This window comes from Artemia sp. Qi Xiang Cuo, chromosome 7 (genome assembly GCF_049724085.1).
Source record: "Artemia sp. Qi Xiang Cuo chromosome 7, ASM4972408v1, whole genome shotgun sequence".
Lineage (NCBI taxonomy): Eukaryota > Metazoa > Arthropoda > Branchiopoda > Anostraca > Artemiidae > Artemia > Artemia sp. Qi Xiang Cuo.
In genome coordinates, this window is record NC_142800.1 from 55,054,602 (window position 1) to 55,081,362 (window position 26,761).

The 26,761-nt window shown below is 37.4% G+C and overlaps 1 protein-coding gene across 1 annotated transcript in view; it reads right to left on the minus strand.

Annotated features, from left to right (window-relative positions):
• Positions 1-26,761, minus strand: part of LOC148950453 (uncharacterized) — a 94,161-nt gene that overhangs the window by 38,765 nt on the left and 28,635 nt on the right. The window contains exons 3-4 of the mRNA XM_089091614.1: positions 25,690-25,849; positions 20,843-21,873 (exon numbers count right to left, since the gene is read on the minus strand). Of these exons, the coding sequence (XP_088947740.1) occupies positions 20,843-21,873; positions 25,690-25,849 (1,191 nt within the window). The remainder of the gene's footprint in view (positions 1-20,842; positions 21,874-25,689; positions 25,850-26,761) is intronic.

Below are 26,761 nucleotides of genomic sequence, written 5' to 3' on the forward strand. Positions count from 1 at the left end.
ACTCAAGAAACTGTGTGCATTCAGGTTGAGGGTCGTTGGAAGGGAGGCCAAGTTGATTTTAGATTTTTAACGGAAAGAAACTATAGGTTTCCAGGTCATCAGAATAGCATGTCTGCAATATTCTGGGAACGGCCTGGGGGATGGACTTGAAACTTCAAGATACTATTGAAGAAAAGAAGAGGAAGAGTGGAGAAAAGGAGATTCAAATTTAATGTTGAGTGGCAGGGGCTAAATTATTCTTGTTTCTTTGCGGCAAGTGATAAAAAGACACGGGAATTTCAAAAGATGCCGTACATTGGCTTCGTCGATTTCAAAGTCGCTTGTGACTCAGTAGATTAATTTAAAAAACTTTTTCCACAAAATAAGTTTTTCAAAGAAAAGTAAAGAACTCCATTAAACAAAAAATGAGCAAAAATAAAATCAAATAATGTACCAAGCGTGAAACTACCACAAATCAGCATCGATAAATGAATGGAACCCAAAACCAACATAAATTACAATAATTAACCGAGTCAAACTCAAAACGAGCAGAAATTAACATTAGTTGGGCGCAAAACCCCTATGCCTTCCCAAGGCCAGAACAAAATTTGTACTTTACTGAAAAAATATAAATGTTTTTACTTTTATAACTTTAATAAATCAAGTAATATTAACATTTTGATTACTAAATATCAGTATATGACAATGCACATTCATTTGTATTTTTTCAGTAAAAAGCAAATTTTGTTCTGGCCTTGGGAAGGCATAGGGTTTTTTTTTTACTTTTCTTTGAAAAACTTATTTAGTGGAAAAAGTTTTTTAAATTAATTTCTGTTCGTTTTATATTGACATAGTCTTTTCAGGGAAAAAGAAAATAATACTTTAACTCTTTTCGTTTTTTAAGACTTTATAGTTTGGCCTACTATGTGTATGCTGGAGAAAAATTGTCAGCAATTTTTAACAACCTACACCCTTTTAAAAATCTGGACACAAATAGTACTGTTTATTTAGTTTCATACCTCCTCTAGTTGACCTGAAATGGAAAACTTTATACCATTCGCAAAAAAATCTGTTTACTTTCTTTGATAGCTTGGATACACTTACGCTATTTTGATTTGGTTAAATTTTAAAAACAGAAATGGGAGGGTTGACGTGGGGGGTGGTCGTGGGAGGTTGGGAGTGAAAGGGGGATTAGTTGCCCACAAATAACTTTTTACTATTAAAAAGGGCATCAGCCCTTTCTATTTTCAATCGAATGAGCCCTTTTTGAAGTTCCCACGACAACTCCTTCGATACGAAGTGCCCTGGTCTAAACAACAACAACAACAAAAATAATACATTGTACCCACTTCGATCTTTACTATAAAAATATCGAGCCTTCCAATCATTTTTGACTATTAAAAAGGCCACTCGGCCTTTCTATTTCTAACCGAATGAGTCCTTTTGGAAACGACAACGCTTTCTATAAACACCTTATATGCCCCCAGGGCATAAAGTACAACCCTTACCCCAAGGTCTGTTAGGGGGGTTGTCATCCTCTAAGACCAAATTTCTAAAACTTTCAAATACGTTAAACAACATGACTATCTTAGAATTTTGGTTGAATGGATTCGGGGCCATCGTGGGAGTGAGAGGGGGTTTAGTCCCCTTTCAATTACTTTTGAATACTAAAAAGGGCACAAGCCACTCCAATTTTCAATTGAATGAGCGCTTTTCGAAGTTTCTACCACAACTTCTTCGATACGAAGTGCCCTGCTCTAAAGGAAAAAAATAATAAATAAGACATTGTGCCAACATCGTTCTTATATGCCCCCAGGGCATAACTTAAAACCCTTGCCCTGATGGTTGTGGGAGAGTGTCCTCCTCTTTACCTAGTCCCCGTTTCTTGTCTCGTTCTCGAGTCTCCCCGTTCTTTACTTAAGCAGCGCGATCGTGCTGCCTATGATTTATGCAACAACTTTCTAGATAAGCTTTATATGCCCCCAGGGCATAAGTGACAACCCTTGAACCGAGGGATTTGGGGGGTTTATAAACCTAAAAGACCTAATTTCTAGAATGTTCAACTACTTTGAACAAAATAGATATATCAAAATTTTGATTGGATGTATTTTGGAAAATGGTGGGCGTGAGTGGGGTGTCCGCTATCCAATTCACTTTCAACTATTAAAAAAGGCACTAGCCCTTTCAATTTCCAGCTGAATGAGCCCTTTTGAAGTTTCTAAGACAACGCTTTCAATAAAAACTTTATATGCTCCAGGGCATAACTTACAACCCTTGCCCTGAGGGCTGTGGGGGGAGGGGTTATCATCTTTAAAGACCTAATTTCCAAAACTTTCAGCGTGAGAGGGGGGTTAGTTGCCCTCAAATCACTTTCGACTATTAAAAAGGGTACTATCCCTTTGAATTTCAAATCGAATGAGCCCTTTTTCAAGTTTCTACGACAAAAATTATACGACCAGGGCATAACTTATAATCCTTGCCCTGAGAGTTGTGGGGGAGTGTCCTCCTCAAAAACATATTTTCCATCTGGAAATCAACTGCGCTGAACAAAATGGCTATCTTAAAATTTTGATTGGATGTGTTTGGAGAAATGATGGGCGGGGGGGGGGCGGCGAGTTGCCCTCCAATCACTTTCGACTATTAAAAAGGGTACTAGTCCTTTGAATTTCCAATCAAATGAGCCTGTTTTTAAGTTTCTACGACAACGGCTTCTATAAAAACCTTATATGCCCCCAGGGCATAATTAAAAACCCTTTCCCTGAGGGTTGTGGGGGTGGGGGGGAGTGGGGTGTCCTCCTAAAAAACATATTTTCCATCTGGAAATCAACTACGCTGAACAAAATGACTATCTTAAAATTTTGATTGGATGTGCTTGGGGGAATGATAGGAGTGGGGGGGGGGGGGGCTCGTTGCCCCCTATCACTTTCGACTATTAAAAAGGGCACTCGAACTATCAATTTCCAATCGAATGAGCCCCTTTTGAAGTTTCTATGACGACCCCTTCCATATGAAGTGCCCAGCTCTAAAGGAAAAAAGTAATAAATAGTACATTGTGCCAACATCGTTCTTATATGCCCTTTGGGCATAACTTGAAACCCTTGCCCCGAGGGTTGTGGGGGAGTCTCCTCCTCAAAAACATATTTTCTCTCTGGAAATCAACTAAGCTGAACAAAATGGCTATCTGAAAATTTTGATTGGATGTGTTTGGGCAAATTATGGGCGTGGGTGGGGGGGGGGATAGTTGCCCTCCAATCACTTTTGACTATTAAAAAGGGCACTATCTTTTTGAATTTCCAATCGAATGAGCCTTTTTTGAAGTTTCTATGACAACGCCTTCTATAAAAACCTTATATGCCCCCAGGGCATAAATTAAAACCCTTGCCCTGAGGATTTTGGGGGAGTGTCCTCCTCAAAAACCTATTTTCTGACAATGCACATTCATTTGTATTTTTTCAGTAAAGTGCAAATTATGTTCTGGCCTTGGGAAGGCATAGGGGTTTTGTGACCAACTTATGTTAATTTCTGCACGTTTTGAGTTTGACTCGGTTAACTTTCAACATATACCCCCAGACTCTGGAGGGTTTGTCGAGCCCGAAGTTTTCGTTATCTGATCTTTGAACTATTTTAAACAGAATTACTATCTCAAAATTTTTATCGGATGCATTTGAGGGAAAGAGAGTCTGGGGGGTAGTGGCCCCCGGTCAGTTTTCACTCTTAAAAACTTTCAATTTCCAATCGAGTGAGCCCCCTCTGAAGTTCATGCGACCACCCCTTCCATTAAAAACTTATATACCCCCGGTCCAAAATGTTCAATACGTGGCCCCGGGCTCTTGGGGTGGGGGCTTGGCAAACCCGGAGTCTACCCCCGGGACATAATGTTCAGTACGTGACCCCGGGCTCTGTGGGGGGGGGGGGGCTAGGACCAACATCATAAAACCTATGCATTAACAATAGGCAACTTGTTTAATATACGGCCTTTGTCCCAGGGTGTGGGGGGGGGGGGTCATGTCATCTCTACATTGATATTTGTTGAATCTTTCCACTATTTTGGATAAAAAGATTATCTAGAAATTTGATCACATGTCTTGCTTTCTACTCTTTAATAAGACGCTAAAACTTTCAATTTCGTATCTTAATGGCCTATTTCTGTTCCTGGGATATTGTAGATATGGTATTTTATGGCCTGTATGCCTATAGGGTCGTGAACCCGGTCTTGAGTCACCGCGGGTGCATCTTCAGGTCTTATGCTTGGCTTACTTAGAAAATGATGTGGACTATCCGACCATCTTGCTCTAGGGCGACAGCGCGGTTGTTTCCATCTAGCGACCAAAGGGTTAAATTCATATACGATGCGACAAAGGGTTTCTTCTGGCATTCAGACAAGGTGGCTGTACCATCTCAGTGTACGTTGCGCAACTTCAGGGAGAATGGAACCTGCATTGTACGGAATAGGAGGTTGGTGTTGCTGTCAAAATAGTACCAGCGAAGTCCCCTTATCTTCCAGAGTCCTTTGCTTTAGATTATATCCAGTATCCTCAAATTCTTGGTGGTTGCTAGCCTAGTTTCTGTGCCATATAGTAGGGCTGAGCCGACAGATGCATTAAATGCCCGCACCTTTGTAGGACGGTGGACAAGAGAGTTGCGCCAAATGTTATTAAGTCTCCCTAGGACGGAAGTTGCCTTGGCGACTCCTGCGTTGATTTCTCTCTCGATTGATCCATCACTTGAGAGAATGGAGCCGAGGTACGGGAAATCCTTCACGATTACTTGATTTTGGCTTACTTCAACTGTAAGAGGGGATTGTTGAGACAGTTGTGGATCGATGAACATAATTTTTGTTTTGCTCCAGCTAATGTTGAGCCCAACCTTGCTAGCTTCTTCTCTCATAACCGTCAGGGCTGCTCGAAGTCCTTCGAGGGTGTTTGTCATGAGTAGCAAATCTTCAGCGATGTCAACATCGCCTGTATGCCTTTCACCGAACTTCGAGCCAAAGTTCAGTGGGGTAGTGGTACTCATCGTCATGTAGTCAATGACGCAGTTAAATAGTTCAGGAGCCGCGGCACATCCCTGACGGACTCCAGTACAAATGTAGAAAGGCTGGCCTCGTTTTCCATTAACTTGTATACAACATGACGGTTGTTATTACAATCTCTCAAAGAAACAACAACACTTGTGGGGCAAACCTGTTGTTCTTAGTATGAAAAAATTGTATAATCTATGGACAAAGGGATTATTAACTATACCCTGGTTGTTAGTTGTTTGATTTGTATCTTTTGTCCCTAGTTACATGGGGCTAATGGAACAGAACAAATGGGCAAACTAAGAAATTAAATCACAAGGTTTAATTGAGAGGATTTTTCCTTTTAACTGCTTTTTAATTCCCTTTGTAGTTACATGGATTTTGGGTAGATGTGTCTTTTTTGGTTTATTGGCTTGCAAATAAAAAAAAATACACGATTTCTTCTGCTTATATTTAGTTTGAGACGTCTGAATTGTCTAGGAATTTTATTTTTAATTTCCTTCTATGAAGATCAACTCTAAGCTAATAATATAGTTCACATAGATTCATTTTCAATCCACAACTCAATACCAAGCTCAAAAGTGAATTTGATATTCAAAAGGGTTAATAGCATTAAATTAAATTTTTGCTGGAAGATTCCCCCTGCTAGTGGGGATGTATTTTGCATAGAAAACGTACTTCTAGCTTATATTTTCCTTTCGCATCTTTAGATTTCTTGCTAACATAATTTGAAAACCTTAAGATTTAAGAGGTATTAGAAAGAGATGAGGTAATGATACCAACTTAGAGAAGAGGAATCGAAGCACCCATCTCCCAGGGATATTCCAAGTAACCTTTATACATTGTTAAGGACAAAATAAGAAAAAATGTGAAAAATCTCAATATTCTGTCCAAAAAGGACTTTTAGTGCACATTTTACAACATTTGTTTTGGATTGGTCCTTGCTTCTTTAATTAAATGTGAAAAAAATATTTTAGTAATTTTGGAAAATTAGACATGACTCTTTAAAGAACAAATTACGTCATGTGTTTCCATCGAAGATCATCCCTCCCATTCAGTGAAGTCTTTGAGTTATTATGCCAAATACCAATGTGAAATTCTTTTGATTCCCTCTAAGGGTCAGACCTTTGCGCTCCCACAGATTACAATTATTATTTTATTTCTTTCTTTGTTTGTGTGTTGGAGTGGTGTGATTGACTCTGAATATATTGGAGTGAAACATTCCTCGATTGGTGTCATATTCGAGGTGGCATTTCTATTAGTCGATGATGAATATTGTGGAGTTTATACTTATAAATGGAATCTTAAGTACAATATGTATAAGTATGATATAAAATGATGGCGTTTAACAATGAATTTTATAAACTATAATGGCTTTTACGATAAAATCATATGACGATACATTTCTCTGGTTCAACAAAACTTAATCTCGTAGTTTGATTGTGAAAAATAGCTAATTGAAGCTATGTTTAAATTCTACATTAATATAAAATAAAAAAACATGAAAATTATAATGTAAATGCATATTTCAAAGAAATAATAGCCTTCTTAATAATTTAATAACTTTTACTTTCAGAACTCTGTAATAAAGCCCGAAGGAGGGCAGTACTATCCCAATACCCCTCATGATATTGTCAGAGATAATATATGTTATTGGTGCAGGTAGAGGAACTTCGTTTTGATATGGCGAGATATAAGAAGATATGAATCTACATATAAATGTAGAACATGTAATAAATATACTTGGCTTTCCGGCTATCATCATGATATGTTAGATATTTTTGTATAAATTAAATGAAATCAATAAATTCTTGAATTTGAACCTTTGAGTATTGAGAATATTACGAAGGTCATAGAATTCTATATGAAATCTCGAAGAAACGCTTTATGCCCTCCTCCACCTGTACGCGTAACCTTAAAAATGAATAAAAACTCAACTTTATTAGAAAAATATATAAAAATTAACCTTAAAAACATGCAAAAATGACTGAACTTCTGCTCCTTTTGAAATAACTCCAGGATACCTGGCTCCACCTCCAAAAATATGGAACTGAAACATTTCGGAGAAGAACTAAATATCTAAAGATGAAATATGTCTATTTCTGCACGAAAACTCTCTCAGGAGAGGCTAAATGAAGAATGAGGCACTGATTCTCCCAGATCCCTCTCCCTTATGATTTTAATAATAAATCTTTTGGGATTTGTCTTTGAAAAATATAAATTTTTGTTATTTTCAGTGAAAAAAATAGTTCCTTCTAGATTCTGAGTAACTCATTCCCTCCCCCCTATTTTCTAAGGGGTGGTGGTACACTGATGGCTTTGTGACACTTTGGTGGTGGTTAATCGGAGCTCTCGTTGACGGCTTTCGGTTGATGCGCCGTCATTTTCATTAATGTCACATGATTTTCAGGGTTGTCTCCCCCCTTTTGTATTAAGGATCGACTCCCTGATTAGACTAGAAAGAGACACGTGATCTTGTTCCCGTTAGACACGCTCTTATCTGACAATGATGTAAACTCACGTATGTGTCTAATAGACATAGACACATAAAACAAGTTGAGAAACAAACAGAACAGAACTATGAAACAACATCAAATCACATAACCACCATCAATCCATATAACCAACAAACAATATAACCATTAAACACGCTCTTATCTGGCAATGATGTAAATTTCGTATAGTATTCTAAGTCTCTGATTGGCCTAGAAAGAGACACGTGATCTTGTACCGTTAAACTCGCTCTTATCTGGCAATGTTGTAAACTCCCCCCCCCCCACGCGGGCACTGTCATCCCTACTCTCAATTAATATTAAAATTTAATTGTACAATTAAAATTTAATTCTTATTTAAGAAACCAGCGGTTACAAAAAATAGCCTATAACACAATTAAATTATCCTAATACAATTGTCGAGCAATGTTTTTCTATATTAATTAAAAAAAAACTTTCCGAAAAATAAGTTTTTCAAAGAAAAGTAAAGGCCATTTTAAACTTAAGCTCAACAGATACAAATACTTGTTAAAATTCAAACTGAAAACGACCAGAAATCATAGGCAGCGCAATAACGCTGCCTAAATAAAGAAAGGTGTTGACACAATGTATTATTTATTTATTTATTTTTCCTCCAAACCCGGGCACTTGGTATCGAAGGAGTTGTCGTAGAAACTTCAAAAAGGGCTCATTCGATTGGAAATGGGAGTGGCTTGTGCCCTTTTTGATAGTCGAAAGTGATTGGAGGGTAACTAGTCCCCCCCCCACACCCATCATTCCCCCAAACACATCCGATCAAAATTTTGAGATAGCCATTTTGCTCAGCGTAGTCGATTTCCCGATAGTAAATACTTTTTTGAGGAGGACACTCCCCCACAACCCTTCGGGACAAGGGTTTTAATTTATGCCCTGGGGACATATAAGGTTTTTATAGAAGGCGTCGTGTTAGAAACTTCAAAATAGGCTCATTCGATTGGAAATTCAAAGGGCTAGTTCCCTTTTTAATAGTCGAAAGTGATTGGAGGGCCACTAAGCCCCACCCCCACGCCAATCATTCCCCCAAACACATCCAATCAAAATTTTGAGATAGCCATTTTGTTCAGAGTAGTTGATTTCCAGATAGAAAATATGCTTTTGAGGAGGACACTCCCCCACAAACCTTGGGGCAAGGGTTTTAATTTATGCCCTGGGGGCATATAAGGTTTCTTATAGAAGGCGTTGTCGTAGAAACTTCAAAAAAGGCTCATTCGATTGGGAATTCAAAGAGATAGTGTCCTTCTAAATAGTCAAAAGTGATTGGAGGGCAACTAGCCCCTCCACGCCCATCATTCCCCCAAACAAAACCAAACAAAATTTTGAGATAGCCAAATTGTTCAGCGTAGTTGATTTCAAGATAGACAAAATTTTTTTGAGGAGGAAACTCCCCCACAACCCTCGGGGCAAGGGTTTTAAGTTATGCCCTGAGGACACATAAGAACGATGTTGGCACAATGTATCATTTATTTATTTTTTTTCCTTTAGAGCAAGGCAGTTCGTATCGAAGAAGTTGCCGTAGAAACTTCAAAAAGGGCTCATTCAATTGGAAATTGGAGTGGCTTGTGCCACTCCAATTTAATAGTCGAAAGTAATTGGAAGGCAACTAACACCCCTTCCACGGCCACCATTTTCCCGAAACACATCCAATCAAAATTTTGAGATAGCCATTTTGTTCATCGTAGTTGATTTCCAGATAGGAATTATTTTCTTGTGGAGGACACTCCCCCACAGCCTTCAGGGCAAGGGTTTTAAGTTATGCCCTGGGGGAATGTAAGGTTATTATAGAAAGCTTTGTCTTAGAAACTTCAAAAGAGGTTCATTAGATTGAACATTCAAAGGGCTAGAGTGCTTTTTAACAGTCAGAAGGGCCTGTTTGGTAACTAACCCCCCTCTCACGCCCACCTTTTCCCCAAACGCATCCAATCAACATTTTGAGATAGCCATTTTATTCAACGTAGTTTTAAGTTCTGTAGATTAGGTCTTTGAGGATGACAACCCTCTCACAGCCCTAAGGACAAGGGTTGTAAATTATGCCCTAGGGGCGTATAAAATTCTTATAGAACGCGTTGTCGTAGAAACTTCAAAAAGAGCTCATTCGATTAGAAACTGAAATGGCTAGTGCCCTTTTTAAAAGTCAAAGTAATTGGAAGGCAACTAACGCCCCTTCCACGTCCAGTATTTCCTCAAACACATCCAATCAAAATTTTGAGATAGCCATTTTGTTCCACGCAGTTAAACTTCAGGAAATTATATCTTTGAGCAGGACACTCCCCCCACAGTCTTCAGGGCAAGGGTTGTAAGATATGCCCTGGCGGCATATAAGTTTTTATTGAAATCTTTGTCGTAGAAACTTGAAAAGGGGCTCATTCGATTGGAAATTTAAAGGTCTAGTGCCCTTTTTAATAGTCAAAAGTGATTTGAGGGCAGCTAACCCCCCTCTCACACCCACCTTTTCCCCAAAAACATTCAATCAAAATGTTTAGATTGTCATTTTATTCAACGTTGTTGAAAGTTTTGGAAATTAGTTCTTTGAGGATGACAACCCATCCCCCCCCACAACCCTCAGGGTAAGGGCAGTAAGTTGTCCCTGGGAGCATGTAAGGTTTTTATAGAAAGCGGTGTTTTAAAACCATCAATAAGGTTCCATTCGATTGAAAATTTAAACGTCTACTTCCTTTTTATTAGCGGACAGTTATTTAAGGGCAACTAATCCTTTTATCATGTCAAACATTTCCCCAAACACTCAATCAAAATTTTGAATTATGCTTATTGATCAATATATTTGTAAGTTATGGTAATTAGGTCTTTTAGGATGATAACCCCATCAGAGCCCACAGTGTAAGGGTTGTCAGTTATGCCGTGGGGGCATATAAGGATTATATAGAAAGTTGTTGTAGAAATTTCAAAACGGGCTTATTTGATTGGAAATTGAAATTGCACTTTTAATAGTCGAAAGTGAATGGAGAGTAATTAACCCACCTTTCACGCCCACCATTTCCCTAAACACATTCAATCAAAGTTTAAAGATAGGGTAGCGATTTTGTTCAACGTAGTTGAAAGTTATGGAAATTATGTATTTGAGGATGACAAACCACCCAGAGTCCCAAGGGCATAGGTTGTAAGTTATGCCCTGGGGGCGTATAAGGTTTTTAATGATAGAGTTGTCGTAAAAACTTCAAAAGGGGCTCATTCAATTGGAAATTGAGAGGGCTAGTGCCCTCTTCAATAATCGAAAGTGAATTGAGTGTAACTAAACCCCCTCTCACGCCCACCATTCCCCCAAACACATCCAATCAAAGTTTTCAGATAGCCATTTTGTTCAGCGTAGTTGATTTCCAACTACGACACACCCCGACACATCCACATCCAACATTTTCCCCGACACATCCAATCCAAATTTTGAGGTAGCCATTTTGTTTAACGTAGTCGAAAGTTCTGGATATTAGGTCTTAAAGGATAACAACCACCGTCAGAGCCCTTAGGGTAAGGGTTGTAAGTTTTGCCCTGGGGGCATATAAGGTGTTTATAGGAAATGTTGTCGTAGAAACTAAAAAAGGGCTCATTCGATTGGAAATCGAAAGGCCTATTGCCATTTTTAATAGTCGAAAGTGATTGGAAGGCTTTGACAATTTTTATAACAAAGATCGATGTGGGTATAATATATTATTTTGTTGTTGTTGTTGTTGTTTAGACCAGGGAACTTTGTATCGAAGGAGTTGTCGTTAGAACTTCAAAAAGGGCTCATTCGATTGAAAATAGAAAGGGCTGATATCCTTTTTAATAGTCGAAAGTGATTGAAGGGAAACTAAACCCCCTCTCACGCCCACACTCCCATTTGACTTTATGTTTAAAGACTAAATGTTGCCATAAGATTAAATCAAAATGCACTGTGTTAATGCTAATTCCCAATAAGGCATCTCAGTACTATCCCAAGGACGACTGAGGGTATTATGTTCAAAACTTTCGGGGCTGCTTCTGCTCTTAAAATTTAACCAAATCAAAATAGCGTAAGTGTATCCAAGCTATCAAAGAAAGTAAACAGATTGTTTTGCGAATGGTATCAAGTTTTCCGTTTCAGGTCAACTAGAGGAGGTATGAAACTAAATTAAACACTACTATTTGTGTCCAGATTTTTAAGAAGGTGTAAGCTGTTTAAAATTGCTGAAAATTTTTCTCCAGCATACAAATAGCAGGCCAAACTAGAAATTTTTAAAAAAACGAAAAGATTTAACGTATTATTTTCTTTTTCCCTGAAAAGAATTTGTAAGTATAAAACGAACAAAATTAATTTAAAACATTTTTTTCACAAAATAAGTTTTTCAAAAAAAAGTAAAGAACTCAATTAAACCACAAAAGAACAAAAACACAATGAAATAATCTACCAAGCGGGAAACTACTACGAAGCAACGTTAATAAACAAATGAAATCAAAAGCGAATAGAAATTACAATAATGAACTGAGTAAAACTCAAAACGAGAAGAAATTAACATGAAATGGGCTCAAAACCAATTCCAAAAAATGCCTTTCAAAGGCCAGAATAAAATTTACACTTTACTGAGAAAAATACAAATGTTTGTACTTTCATAACTTTAATCAAATAATATTAACATTTTGATTATTAAATATCAGTATATGTATATTAAACTGACAATACAAATTCATTTGTATTTTTTTTCAGTAAAGTGCAAAATATGTTCTGGCCTTGGGAAGGCATAGGGGTTCTGAGCCCAACTTATGTTAATTTCTGCTCGTTTTGAGTTTCAGTCGGTTATTTATTGTAATTTCTGTTCGTTTTGGGTGCTGATTTGTGGTAGTTTCACGCTTGGTGGATTATTTGATTTTATTTTTGCTCATTTTTTTGTTTAATGGAGTTCTTTACTCTTCTTTGAAAAACTTATTTTGTGGAAAAAGTTTTTCTAATTAATTTCTATTAAAGAATAAATGAAACCCAAAACGACAGAAATTAAATAAACAATATTAGGAAAAAACATACAACAAGTAATAATATAAATGAATAAATAGATCTTAAAGCGAGTAATTGCTTCGATTGAATATGAAAATCAACCTTAATACGGAAAAAAATATTTTGCTATTGAAGTATAAATGAAACTTAAAACAAACAGAAATTAAATAAACAATCAATGCAAACAAAAATACAATAGATATTAATGTAAATGAATAAATAAATCTGAGAACGAGTGAAACTTTAATTGAATATGCAAATCAAGCTTGTAACGAACAAAAATCACTACAAACAAGAGTTTGGGTATCGCCTCCTTCTCTCACTGTAAAAGTATAAAACTGACTGCGTCATTTGCGCTTTACTGAAATCAATTTTATTACAAATATTATCTTTTGTACTTAATATTGAAAATAAACATTAAAATTATAAAAAAATTTAAACTGATGAGCTTTCAGCAATTAATATAATTATACATCAAATATTCAGTTTATTTTATTAGTTCTTTCTAAAGTTGTTCAAGACGAATATAGTTTCACTACAAACTAGAATTTGGATACTGACCCCTTCCTTAACTGTAAATAAAAACCAAAAGCCAACTGCGTCGTTGACGCTTCACTGAAAACGAATTATATTATAAATATTATCTTTTCCACTTCTTTCAGCATTGAAAATAGAAATAAAATTAGAGGGAAATAAATTATTGAACTCATGGATCTTTCAACAACTAATATCATTATATACCAAATATTCAATTTGATGTTGTTTACACTTTCCAAGACTGTTTAAGACGCATATAGTTTTCAGTAAAGCGCCAATGACGCAGTAGGTTTTAAGCTTTTACAGTGAGACAAGGAGGCGATAACCAAACTCTTTTTTGTAGTGATTTAACAAAATAGCTATCTCAAAAGTTTTATCGAATACATTTGGGAAATAAGGGCTTGGAGGGGGGGGGCTGGTTACCCTCCAATATCTTTTGACGCCTAAAAAGTGAATTAGAACTTTCAATTTTCAATTAAATGAGCCCTCTCTGAAGTTTTTTACAAGCATTCCTTCCATAAGAACCATATATGCCCCCAGAGCATAACTTATAACCCTTGCCCTGAAGACCTTGGGGGGGGGGAAGAGTGTCATGCTCAAAGATATAATTCCCAGAACTTTCAATTACGTTGAACAAAATGGCTATCTCAAAATTTTGATTGGATGTGTTTGGGGAAATGGTGGGCGTGGAAGGGGTGTTAGTTGCCTTCCAATCACTTTCGACTATTAAAAAGGGCTATAGCTATTTAAATTTCCAATAGAATGAGCCCTTTTTTAAGTTTCTACGACAACGCTTTCAATAAGAACCTTATATGCCCCCAGGGCATAACTTAAAACCCTTGCCCTGAGGGCTGTGGGGGGTTGCCATCATCAAAGACCTAATTTACAGAATTTTCAACCACGTTCAACAAAATTGCTATCTCAAAGTTTTGATTGGATGTGTTTGGAGAAAAGGTAGGCGTGAGAGGGGGGTTAGCTGCCCTCCAATCACTTTCGACTATTAAAAAGAGCACTAGCCCTTTGAATTTCCAATCGAATGAGTCCTTTTTGAGGTTTCTACGACAAAGCTTTCTATAAAAAGCTTATATGCCCCAGGGCAAACTCACAGCCTTGAAGGCTTTGAGGGAGTGTCCTCCTCAAAAACATAATTTCTATCTGGAAATCAACTACGTAGAACAAAATGGCTATCTCAAAATTTTGATTGGATATGTTTGGGAAAATGGTGGGCGTGGAAGGGGTGTTCGTTGCCTTCCAATCACTTTTGGCCCTTAAAAAGGGCGCTAAAACTCTCGATTTCCAATCGAATGAGCCCCCTTTGAAGTTTTTACGACGACCCCTTCCATATGAGGTGTCTCTGGGGAAAAAAAAATAATAATAACAAAACAATGGAGCCGTATGGTCTTTACTATAGGCAACGCTATAGCGTTGCCCCTGATTCTAGGTTGCAAAAGTATGGGGATCAGGATGGCTTAAATCCTATAGCAGACTAAAAATTTTGCAGGTTTTTCAAAAAAAAGTCCCCCCTCCCCATCTTCCCAATCCCAAAGTTCTACAGTAAGGTTATTATTATGTTTTTCCAAATTTAAATTTATTTTTCCAAAATTTTGTCCACAATTTAAATAGCAAGCCAAAATCTTAAATCTGAAGCGGAAGAACCAGAAAATAACTTTATAAGCATTCCTTTTATTAACCAATAAAAAAGCAACAATGTTAAGTAAAATTTCCAAAAGATAATTATAAAAACTTAAAAAAAAGTTTTTCAAAGAAAAATAAATAGCAATTAAGAGCCAAAGTTGAGCAGAAAGAATGTAATAAAATGATTCAAGCTTAAAACAAACGCAAGCTACGATCGTTTAATATATAAGAAATAAAAAAAAAAAAAACAGAAACTACAATGAATAATCAATTCAAATTTAAAAAGATTAGAAATGACCAAAACAGAAGAAGGGATAACGCCCCTGAGACTTCTAAACGCCAGAGTGTCATTTGAGCTTTACTGGAAACAAAATGTATTTTACAAGTTTTATGCTTTATAGGCTAATACTATTAAATCAAAATTACTGAGACTTCAAGGAATAAAAATCATTAGATATTTAATAGTTAGTCTACTTTCTTTAATTCTTTTCAGTAATCTTGGGTATGATAGAAACTTTATTTCTTCTTTTGTACCTGTTGATGTTTTGACAAATGAAAATACATTGTTCAAAATGCATATCATTATCGATGAAATTCAAGTATGGTATGTTTTAACTATTCATTACGAATATATCTAGAGTTTAATTTTGGATATTTTGAAATGCTGTTTTGGAAAAAAAAATACTTCGATCAACCAAGTATATTATCATATCAGGTGCTTACGCAACAGTTACGTCTAAATTGGCGGGCAAACTTGCCAAACAACTCGAAGTAGGCATTTAAATGAAACCAAAGGAAGGAGGAAACTCGATTCTAAAATTCAGGGGCTGGGGAGGGGTTTCCTTATCGTCTCCATTTCCATTTACCCTTTAGTTAATACAAATGACAACATTACTGCCAGAAGCAGTGTATATTTCTTGTACTATGCAACCCGTTTTTCAACATGAGAGTGCAGTTCAGCTAATGTGCAGAGAGCTAATGTTCATTTTTTAACAAAATATTCTGATATTTTCCAAAAAAAAGAGATGAATTAAAGGTTAAAAAAGCACGGATTAAAGGTTACAGAAACTACCTCAACACTCGACGTGACCGAGACATTGACCGTCGCGGAGGTGGCGTAGGACTTTATATACGTGACGACCTACCATCAAAACTGTTAAGTAGCCCCAATGATTCTAGCCATGAGATTGTGTGGGTGGAGTGCAGACCGGCGCATCTGTCACGAAGATTCTCCTGCTTAATAGTTGCGTCATTGTACTATCCAGAAAGCGCTGGGAACAGAAAAGAACTTATTGAGCACATACAAGTGTTCGTCGACAGAATGCGCCACAAGTACACTTCCCCTGCCTTTGTGATTGCTGGCGATTTCAATCAGACCAGTCGTCAGTGGGTCTCAAGCGTTTTGGATATGCAACAAGTAGTGAACATTCCGACTCACCAAAGTGGCAGTACTCTTGACATGATCTTTACGAACTTGGCAGATCTTTATAACGCTCCCCGATCTCTAGGTCCCCTTCAGAATTCTGACCATTTTATAATTTTCTGGGAAGCACAAGCAAGTATCCCACAACCAAAACGAACAAAAACCACAATTCGGCCCATCACAATGTCTTCAATAGCTCAATTCGGTCGCTGGATTGGTACTTACGATTTTGAGGACATTTGTGCAGAGGCCGACATTAATGTCAAAGTCAGCAAACTGAACAGCCTTCTGTTGGAAAAGTTCCATGATTTTTTTCCAATAAAAGTTATTACGGTTTGTGACACTGACAAACCATGGATTACCCGGGAACTCAAGCAGATGATAAAAACTCGCTGTAGTCTCCACAAAGCTGGAGATCAAGCGGCTGCAGCCAGTTTGCGTAACAGAATTGTGAAGTTAAACAGACTAGCCCAAAGACAGTATGTAAAAGAGAAAATATCGCCATTACTGCACACTGACCCTCACAAATGGCACTCCTCGGTCAAAACCCTTGCAGGAAAATCAACGCCAAAGGACCTGAGACTACTCAAAGATGACGGCACACTGACATCAGCTACTGAAGTAAACAATTTTTTCTCCGGCAAATGCACCACATATCCATCAATCATAAACTCAGAAATTGAGAGTATCATTGCTGACACCGAGACTGATGAGACATGTGAAGTATCTGAATATGCCGTCATTAAGGAACTTCAGAAACTGAAAGTAAACTGTGCGTCTTACCCTGGTGACCTCCATGTCAAGTTGTTACACGAGTTCTCGATCTTTCTCGCAAAACCACTCAGCTCTATTATTAACCAGTGTTTTCGCGAACAAGTGTTCCCCAGTGTTTGGAAGAGAGCTTATGTGCGCGTCATTCCAAAAGTGAAAAACCCGAAATCTTGCGACCAACTCCGCCAAATTTCGATAGTTCCGAACCTCTCTAAGGTAGCGGAATCATTTATATATCGTGAACTTATGTCACAAGTCCAGGGCTCTCTTGATCTATACCAATACGGGTGCTTGAAAGGTAGTAGTACAACTGTTTATCTTGTGCGTCTGTATCACCTTATTGTTGAATGGCTTGACCAAGGAGGCACAATTGTAGATCTCCTCCTAGCCGACTATAGAAAAGCCTTCGATTTGATACGCCATTATACTGCAGTGAACAATCTGAAGGTTATGGGAGCTTGCAGACATATTCTCTTATTAATAATAGATTTCTTACGTGACCAACTACAGAGTGTATATGGTCTCTACCCGGGTGATACTGATTCGGAATGGTCTGAGCTTACGTGTGGTGCCCCACAAGGAACTAAACTCGCTGCCTTGTTGTTCTTGGCAGTGATCAACTTTGTCCTTGCTGATTTTGACGAATGGTTCAAATTCGTAGATGATCTTTCCACCCTCTTAAAATACCTCATTGTGAAGTCTCAAACCGTTCCCCAGTTCAGTGAATCATTTATCGACAACTTTAGAGACCAGTGTTCTGAAAACAGCCTCCGAATCAACGAAACGAAAACCAAAATTCTTCGATTTAACCCTCTCAAAAGGGATTTTCAGTGCCCCCCTCCACCATACCAAAGCGTATCGTCGGCAGTTATTCTCGGTGTTACGTTCAGCGTTGACTGTTCGTTTAGCCTCCACGTCCAAGGGGTAGTGAAAAAGGCGAACTGTGCCATGCATACCCTTTTACTGAAGCAAAGATTTGGTTTTTCAGTGCCGCAATTGAAAACAGCCTACCTGACATATATTCACCCGATATTAGAGTATGCGTGCCCAGTATGAGGTCCACAGGTTCAGAACACTGCCTATATAAGTGAAGTACTCGAATCAGTCCAGAAAAGAGCGGTGGAGGCCATACTGTCTGATCAGTACACCGATTACGAATCAGCACTGTCTCAACTAAATTTGCCGTCACTTCACGACCGCCGTTTTCAACTTATCTGTAAATTTGGCCAGTTTCTTCTGACAAGTGATAAACACAGAAATATATTACCCTCAATGCTCACAAAAAAAGTACCTACAAGATCAAAAGCAACAAAGCTAGCCCAGCCCAAGTGTCGCACTAATCGCTTCAGCAATTCGTTTGTGCCTTTTTATGTTTCTGTCTACAATAAGTGACATGTGTATTAATTTTTTGTGTCTTTGTTTACTTTGTAAATAATAGAGCGATTTAGTCGGGATTTAAACCCTGACTACGAAAGCTTTTATGTTAATAAATGATTCTGATTCTGATTCTTTTATCTGTGCTGGATTCAGGACCGTGTTTTGGGAAAACGAACTTTTGGAGAGATTTAGTATTTTGTGAATACGTTCACCCAAAATTTGCTATGAAAAAGTTTTGAAAAAGTGGATTTTTTGTTTTGATATTAAGGGATAATTTCAATGAATTATTCCTCCAAAGAAAGCATACAATCATCCTTTAAGGTTCAAATCATTCTGAACAGAACCTTTCCTGCGCCATTTCTTGAAAAGTAACAAAGGATCATAGCCCCTCGTAAATGGTAGACAAACTCCTTACTAATCTTCCTAGCCTTTAATTTTAATTTTCTTAATTTTGAAAGCTATCTTCACTTCCTATTTTTGCCAATTTAGTCAATCCATCTGTTTCGCTTACTCACCATTTTCTATTTCCGCCACTACCACCTGTTTCCCGTTTCCTTCCTGCCGAAATGCTTGAAAAAGCCCAGACAGCTACTACCCAAAGAACTACTAATTAAAGCGTGATTTGGCACACTTCCCGAATTAGGTTGGAAATGAAAATCTAAACCTCGAGGAATATCAGCAGTGAGACAAACAAATTTACTCAACTGTACACAAATCTTCAACCATGGGCTCAATCAAGGTATTGAAAACAACTCTTCCAGGTGCTTAGTATACTTCTCCTTGTTTCGCTATTTTAACAGTAGCTGCAACCTTTGTAAAGAGTGAACCACAGTCAATAGTATCCAAGACCTCAAAAATATGTTTGAAAAAAAACAACTATGTAATGAAAAAATTGTTATCATAATTCACCACAGAGACAGTTTTTTTAGGGATGGAGGATCGACTGGATAAAAGAAGGCGAGTGTGAAAAGATAAGTATAAATATAGGGTGTGGAGTTTTTTTTGTTTTTTTATTCAGTTGTTGTTGCTCATGTTTTTTCTTTTTTGTCCTTTTTATATACATAGCCCATGTGGCTCCAATAAAAAATCGAATTGAAAGATTAAATAAAAACAAAAACAAAAAATTTTAAACTAAACGTTAAATTGGCATAGCTGGTGACACTGAATACCAAATGAACAAGCAAATAAAGCCGTATTCATTTGTTTTATGTTTATTCTCCTCCAAGTTTAAACGACACAGCTTCTTCAAAACTCAAACTCAGGCAAAACTTAACCCGCAAAACTTAACAGACAAAATTCCACCTGAATAGTATTCAACCCGGCAAAACTCAATTTCTGAAAAATTCAATCCATGCAAAATTCAATTTGGCAAAACTCTAAATGACAAAATGACACCCGCAAAAAATTCAACCAAGTATATTCAATCCACGTGCAGTTAAACCTGGTAAAAGTCGTACGGTCCAAAATTCAACACAGAAACGGCTCCAAAAAAATTCAACCCAAGCGACAAATGAATTTTTCATTTGTTCAACAAAATTATCTTTCACAATTATCCCAATAATCCTGCATGTTTTTCACATAGGATTCCTTTTTTCATTTTTATATGCTATAATATACTTTTACGTAAATGCATATTAAGTAGACACTGTTAATGACCTGCAAGATCCATTTGGATTGGTATCCCTCTAAAAAGTTCGTTGCTAGATTGTGTCTGATGCCGCAACCATGAAAAATATTCGAAGAATATTTTGTACCGTAACAAAATAATGAATAAGAAAAAATTATGAATAAATACTATGAATAAATTTATGAATAAGTACCGTAAAAAAAATATTAATAAATTTGTACCGTAACCCAGTCTTGGCTCTAAGAAAACGTAACGGTAACATTTGTTCGTAATTATGTAAGAAGAAGGGAAGAATTGCCAGGAGTAAGGAAAACTTTAGGGAATTAAAGCCTTTTAGAGATAATTTGAGGAAAATATAAAACGATGGTCAAGGATGGACATTTCTACTCAAGGTAATTTTTTTTTTTGGGGGGGGGGGAGGAGATAATTTTTTGAGGAGGGGAAATCAGCCTAGTACCAGCTTTAAACACCCGCGTGACTGACTGTACGTCAAACAACAACATATGCGAAGAATGGTTATTTAGTCCCCCTATAATAAAAAACATTGAGATGGCTAGATCTTTTCAGCCTTCAATTGGTGTCGGTTGAACGTTTTGGATTGATTTTCTTATGGAGAGTTTCGCTTGGGCTGTGTTTCCCATGGCTGAATATTAGCTTTGATCTGGCGAATTTTGTAATGATTCAATTATGCTTGGCTTAGCTATTACTGAGCTGATTTTCCCAGATTGAACTGTGGGTTGTTTGAACTTTACGAGGTCGAATTTATACGTGACTTGGATTTTGAGCTTTTGGTTGAGTTTTGCCAGGTCAAATTTTGCTTGGGTTGATTCTTGTGCTACATATATTTTGTTCTGTATAATTTTCTGTTCGGTTGAAATTTGCTTGAACGGAGTTGGCTTGGATTTGGTTTTACTTGGATTGACTTTTGGGATGTACCCAATGAAATATGAGCAAAAAGATTAAACCCTAATACAAAACTTACCTCTTGCTCAACGAGGTTTTGAGAACTTTTCGCCGCGGCTTGTAATCTTTTCAACTCTTCTTCTTGTTCTCTAATTTTCTTTAAAAGCTCTTCCTCTCTTCGCTTTGATTCTTCCTGAAGCCTTTTCTTTTGAAGGTCTTCTTTCTCTTTACGCCTCTTTATTTCAAGCTCTATTTCAGCTTGCTTGCGTCTACTTTCTTGCTGCTTTTGAATCTCTTCTTGCTGCTTTCGTATTTCTTCTTGCTGCTTTAGAATTTTAGCTTCCTTCTCTTTTAATAAAAGTATCTGCTCCTCGCGTTTAATCAGCGCAGACCTCTCAATTTCGTCTTGTAGTCTCCTTGCTTCTATTTGTTGTCTTCGAATTTCTTTATCTCTTTCTAGCTGTTTTATTCTGGCTATTTCCATTTGTCTTTGTCTAATATTCGCAGACTCTATTCGATCACTGTCTTGTTTTTCGGGAGATTCAAATTGAGCCCGCAATTTGTCAATATTCGAAAGAGGTCTCCGTCCAATATCTACTGTGTCAACATGACTCTCAGTCGGGGCGCTCCTTCGACTCACAGACCCTAGTTTTTCTGTCTCAATGTAGGGACTCGGTGTGATCTCATTGTTAAATTTTGAGTATTCGTATTCATGATCAAGTAGACTTTCATGGGAATATGCATTTCTGTCAAATAGGTTTTGATTTGCATCAAATAGATCGGGATTGTGAGCTCCAAGCACATTCATGTTAGATGCTTCGACTATTTGGGGCTCAGCATTAACATAGTACTGACTACGGCTTCTCCTTAGTCCACCATCAGTAACATCGTGTTTCCTTTCTAAACTCACACCTCTTGGCTTATAAAAAGAAATTCCACGCTTTGGGGGAGGAATTCGTGGAACCGGATCAAGAGGACGGGACCTAGGTACAACTGGGGGCCGCCGGAATGAATTACTCTTAGAGTAAAGTGGAGGTCGTGTGGGTGGAACAATGTTTTGATTTCGTCTTTCTTCAAACATCTGCCTGACTCTCCCACCGCCAGTAGAACCTACAAGAAAGAAACAGTGACACTTTCCACGACGACAAAAAAAAATAATAATAAAAATAAAATAATAATAAAAAATCAGTATTTTTGCAATGACATAAATTGACAATCACACATGCAAAAACACTTAGAGATTACACTGAAAAAAAAATTACAGAATATTGTTGTGGATGAATTTTATAGAGCTACGGATATAACGCACTACTAAAGTGTCTATGGTATAGACTAATTTTTGTGGTTTTCGTAAAGAAGATAAGCTCGCTTTATGGCAACATTAATGATTGAAAAGTACTTGAATCTATGAATCTTCTACTTTCACTTATCTGTGGAACGAGTATCCAGAATTAGTGTATGTCTGATTATTCTATAAATTCCGATACCAATCATGGACCAAGGAAATTTTTTCAATGGTTGTAAAGGACCAATGATAAAAAAAAGAAATCATAATTGAAATAGGAACTGCCAAGAAATTCAAGAGAATTCATTTTTGGGGGTGGAGGTGCAGGCCATGAAGTGCCCCTGGGTATGTCCCTTCTGAATAAAACTATAAATTTTGAGGCTCCACATAGGATACGGTTGACCAGGAATTTATCCCATTGTAGGACTAACATATGGACATTAGGACGACAGTTTTTTTTTTTTTTTTTTTTTTTTTTTTTTTTTTTTTTTTTTTTTTTTTTTTTTTTGCCCAGTAATTATCTCTTAAACATAATATAAAATTTGCAACATGAATAGTTGGGGGAAAAGTGGGGAGCCCCTACAGAAGAGCTTCAAATCTTTATACAATCCACAAATACTTCATATTAACCAGCTAGTGTACTAAAAACGGGCTGCCCTTGACATATTCAGCCTTAGACCACTCTAAAAAAAATGCTACCCATGAATCCAAACAAGCTAATTGCCTATGTGCCGCTCAAAACCAAAAAAAGGAAAATTTCTTTTCCTATTGCTCCGCGTCACTGCTTTTTTAGATTCTTTCGATATGAGTTTTGTTTCCTCCTATTGTGTTTGTTTTCTCTCCTTTTCTATGCGTTTCTCGACGTATTAAAAGTATCCATATGTAAGGACCACGTATCCATATGTATAGCGTGGGTAAAAAATAAGTTATATTAATAGTGTGTATCTTTTTTTATAAATATTTCTTTCCAAGCAACCCTAAGGGGAGATAGAGGTGAAGAAATAAATTAGAAAGAAGAAATCTGAGATTTCGGAATCTGAATTTAGAAACTGACGTCAATGTATTTTGGGTATGTTTTGTTTTATAAAAAAAATTATGCATGCTTCTTTTCTTGAAATGAAAACCTTCTGTTTTTGTATTTTTCAAAATAGGCTACTTTCAATGTCAAAAATGTGTTTGAATTGAGTTAGTTTCCTCATTTCCAACATTTATTTTTAATGTCCAATTGTTAACATCTGCTTGTAGCAAAAATGCATGGAGCAATATGCGAAAATATAGGGGAAGGGAACAACATATATCTTCAAATTCATGGGGAAAGTTCTGTTGTTTTCGATTTTCGCAGTGAAAATACAAAAAAATGCGCTTTTAATGAAAACACCAAAAAAAAAGATTTTTTCCAAATTCCTACCGTCGTACCTGAAGGCTAGTATAAAACCAGTCTACTGGCGATAAAATCATCCTACATGTAATTTTATTAGTTTTAGATATCCTGAAAGAAAAAATTCCTCCACACTTTAATGCATTTTTGGCTATTCTGCACCAGTGCCTCATCATAACGGTGTGTCTGTTTCAAAGGACCTTGTTCGACCAGCAATGCTATGCCAAACTGGGTCTAGGAGATTTCCCCCCGAGAAAATCCCAGCGGTAATTCCCCATCCCCGGAAATTTCCCCCCGTAGAAGATTTCCCCCGGAAATTTTCCCCCGTAGGAGATTCCCCGTGGAATTCCCCCCCCCCCACCCCGTAGGAAACCCCCGGAAATGTCCCCCCGTAGGAGTTTCCCCTCGGAAATTCGCCCCCCCCCGTCAAATGAGACTAAAGTCTCATTTGACGAATGGAGGTCCAACATCTGTATTATCTGATTTCGAGTTGGGCGTGCAGAATCCCTTCAGGAAAGGCTTTCCAGCCACTGAAGTGACGGGCTGTTTTTTTTTCCACATAAGCCAGAGTATCTACAGGAAGTACAAGACCTTGGCCTCCAGACGAGGTATGGAGACGATGATGAATTTGAAGTTTCCGTCCAAATGCTAGCTGTTCTTGCATTCGTGCCCATTTCGGAAGTACATTCTGCATTCAAAGCTGTCGTAACAAAACTTACTGACAATATGTTTGGGCCGATTATCACCTGCGATCACCTATTCGTACTTTGAAGATAACTACATTGATAGAATGCGTGGAAGTAGGAGAGTACCTTGCAACTTTCCGCCTCATGTCGGGAATATGTTCGACAGAGCGAAAGATGAAATCCCCAGGACAAACAACAATGTTGAGGGTTATCATAGAAGATTGCAGTCTTCAGTTTCGGCTCATCACCCTAGCCTTTGGAAGTTCTTGGACATCCTTAAGCACGAACAGGCACTTAACAGTGCGGTTGTGATTCAATCAAATGCGGGACAATCCAGTGAACCAATTAAGAAGAAGTATATGGATGTAAATTCCAGAATTCTACGATAGACGGGAAACTACGGTAACGTCGGGACGCTGGGGTACCTGAGGCTTATTGCAAGAAATATTATTTTTAATTTGTAACGTTTTAACCGTATATGTATTACCGTGTATAACGAACTATTTACTTGGCAATTGAAAAATGTACTCCACTCGCTCTTATATTTTAGGCCGCCGAGAAACAGAAGAATTTTGCAACAATTTTCGAGCCATGGCCAACATCCGATGCAAATAAGTCTGAGGCAAGGGTAATCTCCGGTTGCAATTATTTCCGAGAAGGGGGGGGGGTTAACCAGGGGGAAATCTTCTAGGGGTGAATCACCGGGGTGAATCTCTCACGGGAGAAATTTGGGGGGGGGGGATCTCCTACTGGGGGAAATTTCTGGGGGGGATTACCCGGAGGAAATCTCCGGGGGGAATTTTCTCGGGAGGAAATCATCAGAAACCGCCAAAACTGTGCCTTATTTAAAATCAGCAATGCCTGGGATTTTCTTTCTTAGCTCATTGTTTGCCTGCAGAAAGCTATGATAAATGTAAGTGTTAATAAGTTTTTTCATTTCCATATGTATATTTCTCATTCCTTTTGTTTTCTGGTTTTCGGCCTTCCAACGAATACACATTCACTATTACAGGCTCATAGAGTTAACATATAAAGAGGGGAGGGGTTAAACATCTTTAAAATACGATCTTGAGCTTAAGAAAGTGCATTTTAGGGTGTAAAATCGGGATATTTATGCATTTGTAGGCGTTCTATATAGGCGTCCAAAGGGAGGAAACCCTTTCACCAGCCTTTCAGTAAAGACCCCCTATTAATCCTATGCACAGGTACATTGCAATCGTATTTGTTCTAAAATCCTTTAGATTTTCTCGTGTAAGGGGGAAGTGATGCGAATCCTCCGCCCCCACTCTACTTCATTGTTCACTAACTTTATTCTGGGTCCTTTCTTTTGGTACCTAGTTTGAGACGGGAGCCCAACTATAAACTTAAAAATATAACAAGTTTCCCCCAAAGATTAGTCTACATACTCTCCGCCCTCCCTGTCTAGAGTCATTTACTAAAGCTGGTAAATATCGTACAGATCCAAATACTGAACATTAAAAGTGTACTTTTTGAACCATCAGACACTCCTTTAGAAAACAGTTGGCTAAAATTAGGGTGGGAAGTCTGTGCACTTTTATATTTTAGATATTTCTCACCTTGTGAAGAGGTTGTTGAAGAAGATGAAGAAAGACTCATGCTTCCATGACTATTGCCTGAATAGTTTCTAGCTGCTCGAAGAGCTCTTTCTTGCTGATCTTCCAACATAGCTATAAGTTTATTTTCCTTTTCCTCTTGTTGGCGCTGGCGAAATTCCGCCTGTGAGAAATTTTTATTAATCTTAAATCTACTGAAGAAATAATTAGATAATTAAATCTAAACGGATTTAGATGTCCAATTTTAAAATATCCATCTTCTCTCGCTCGGTGGTAATCTTATATATATATATATATATATATATATATATATATATATATATATATATATATATATATATATATATATATATATATATATATCAAACAGTTCGTGGTAACAAACTATAGGTCAGGGGCGACGCGGCTCAATAGTAACCGAAACTCTAAAAACGAAATTTTGATACCAATAGATGTATCAAAAGAATCAAATTTTAATTCTGATTCCAAATATATAAGTTTCATCACGTTTAATCTTACCCATCAAAAGTTACGTGCCTTAGAAAATTTGGCTGAATTCCGAAAAAAGGGGAAAAGACCCCCTAAAATTTATAGAACCTTAATGAAAATCACACCATCGTATTCAGCGTATCAGAGAACCCTACTGTAGAGGTTTCAAGCTCCTATCTACAAAAATGTGGAATTTTACATTTTTTGCCAGATGAAAGATCACGGATGCGTGTTTATTTTTTATTTATTTATTTATTTTTTCCCCCCAGGGGTAATCGTATTGACCCAGTGGTCCTAGAATATCGTAGGAGTGCTCATTGGAACGGAAATTAAAAGTTCTAGTGCCATTTTTAAGTGACCAAAAAAATTGAAGGGCAACTAGGCCCCATCCCACGCTCATTTTTTTCCCAAAGTCACCCGATCAAAATTTTGAGATAGCCATTTTATTTAGTAAGGTCAAAAATGTGATAACTATGTCTTTTAGGATGACTTAATCCTCCAAAGCCCCCGGGGGGAGGGCTGAAAGTTTTGAACTTTACCCAATGTTAACATATAGCATTGGTTATTGGGAAGTATACAGACGTTT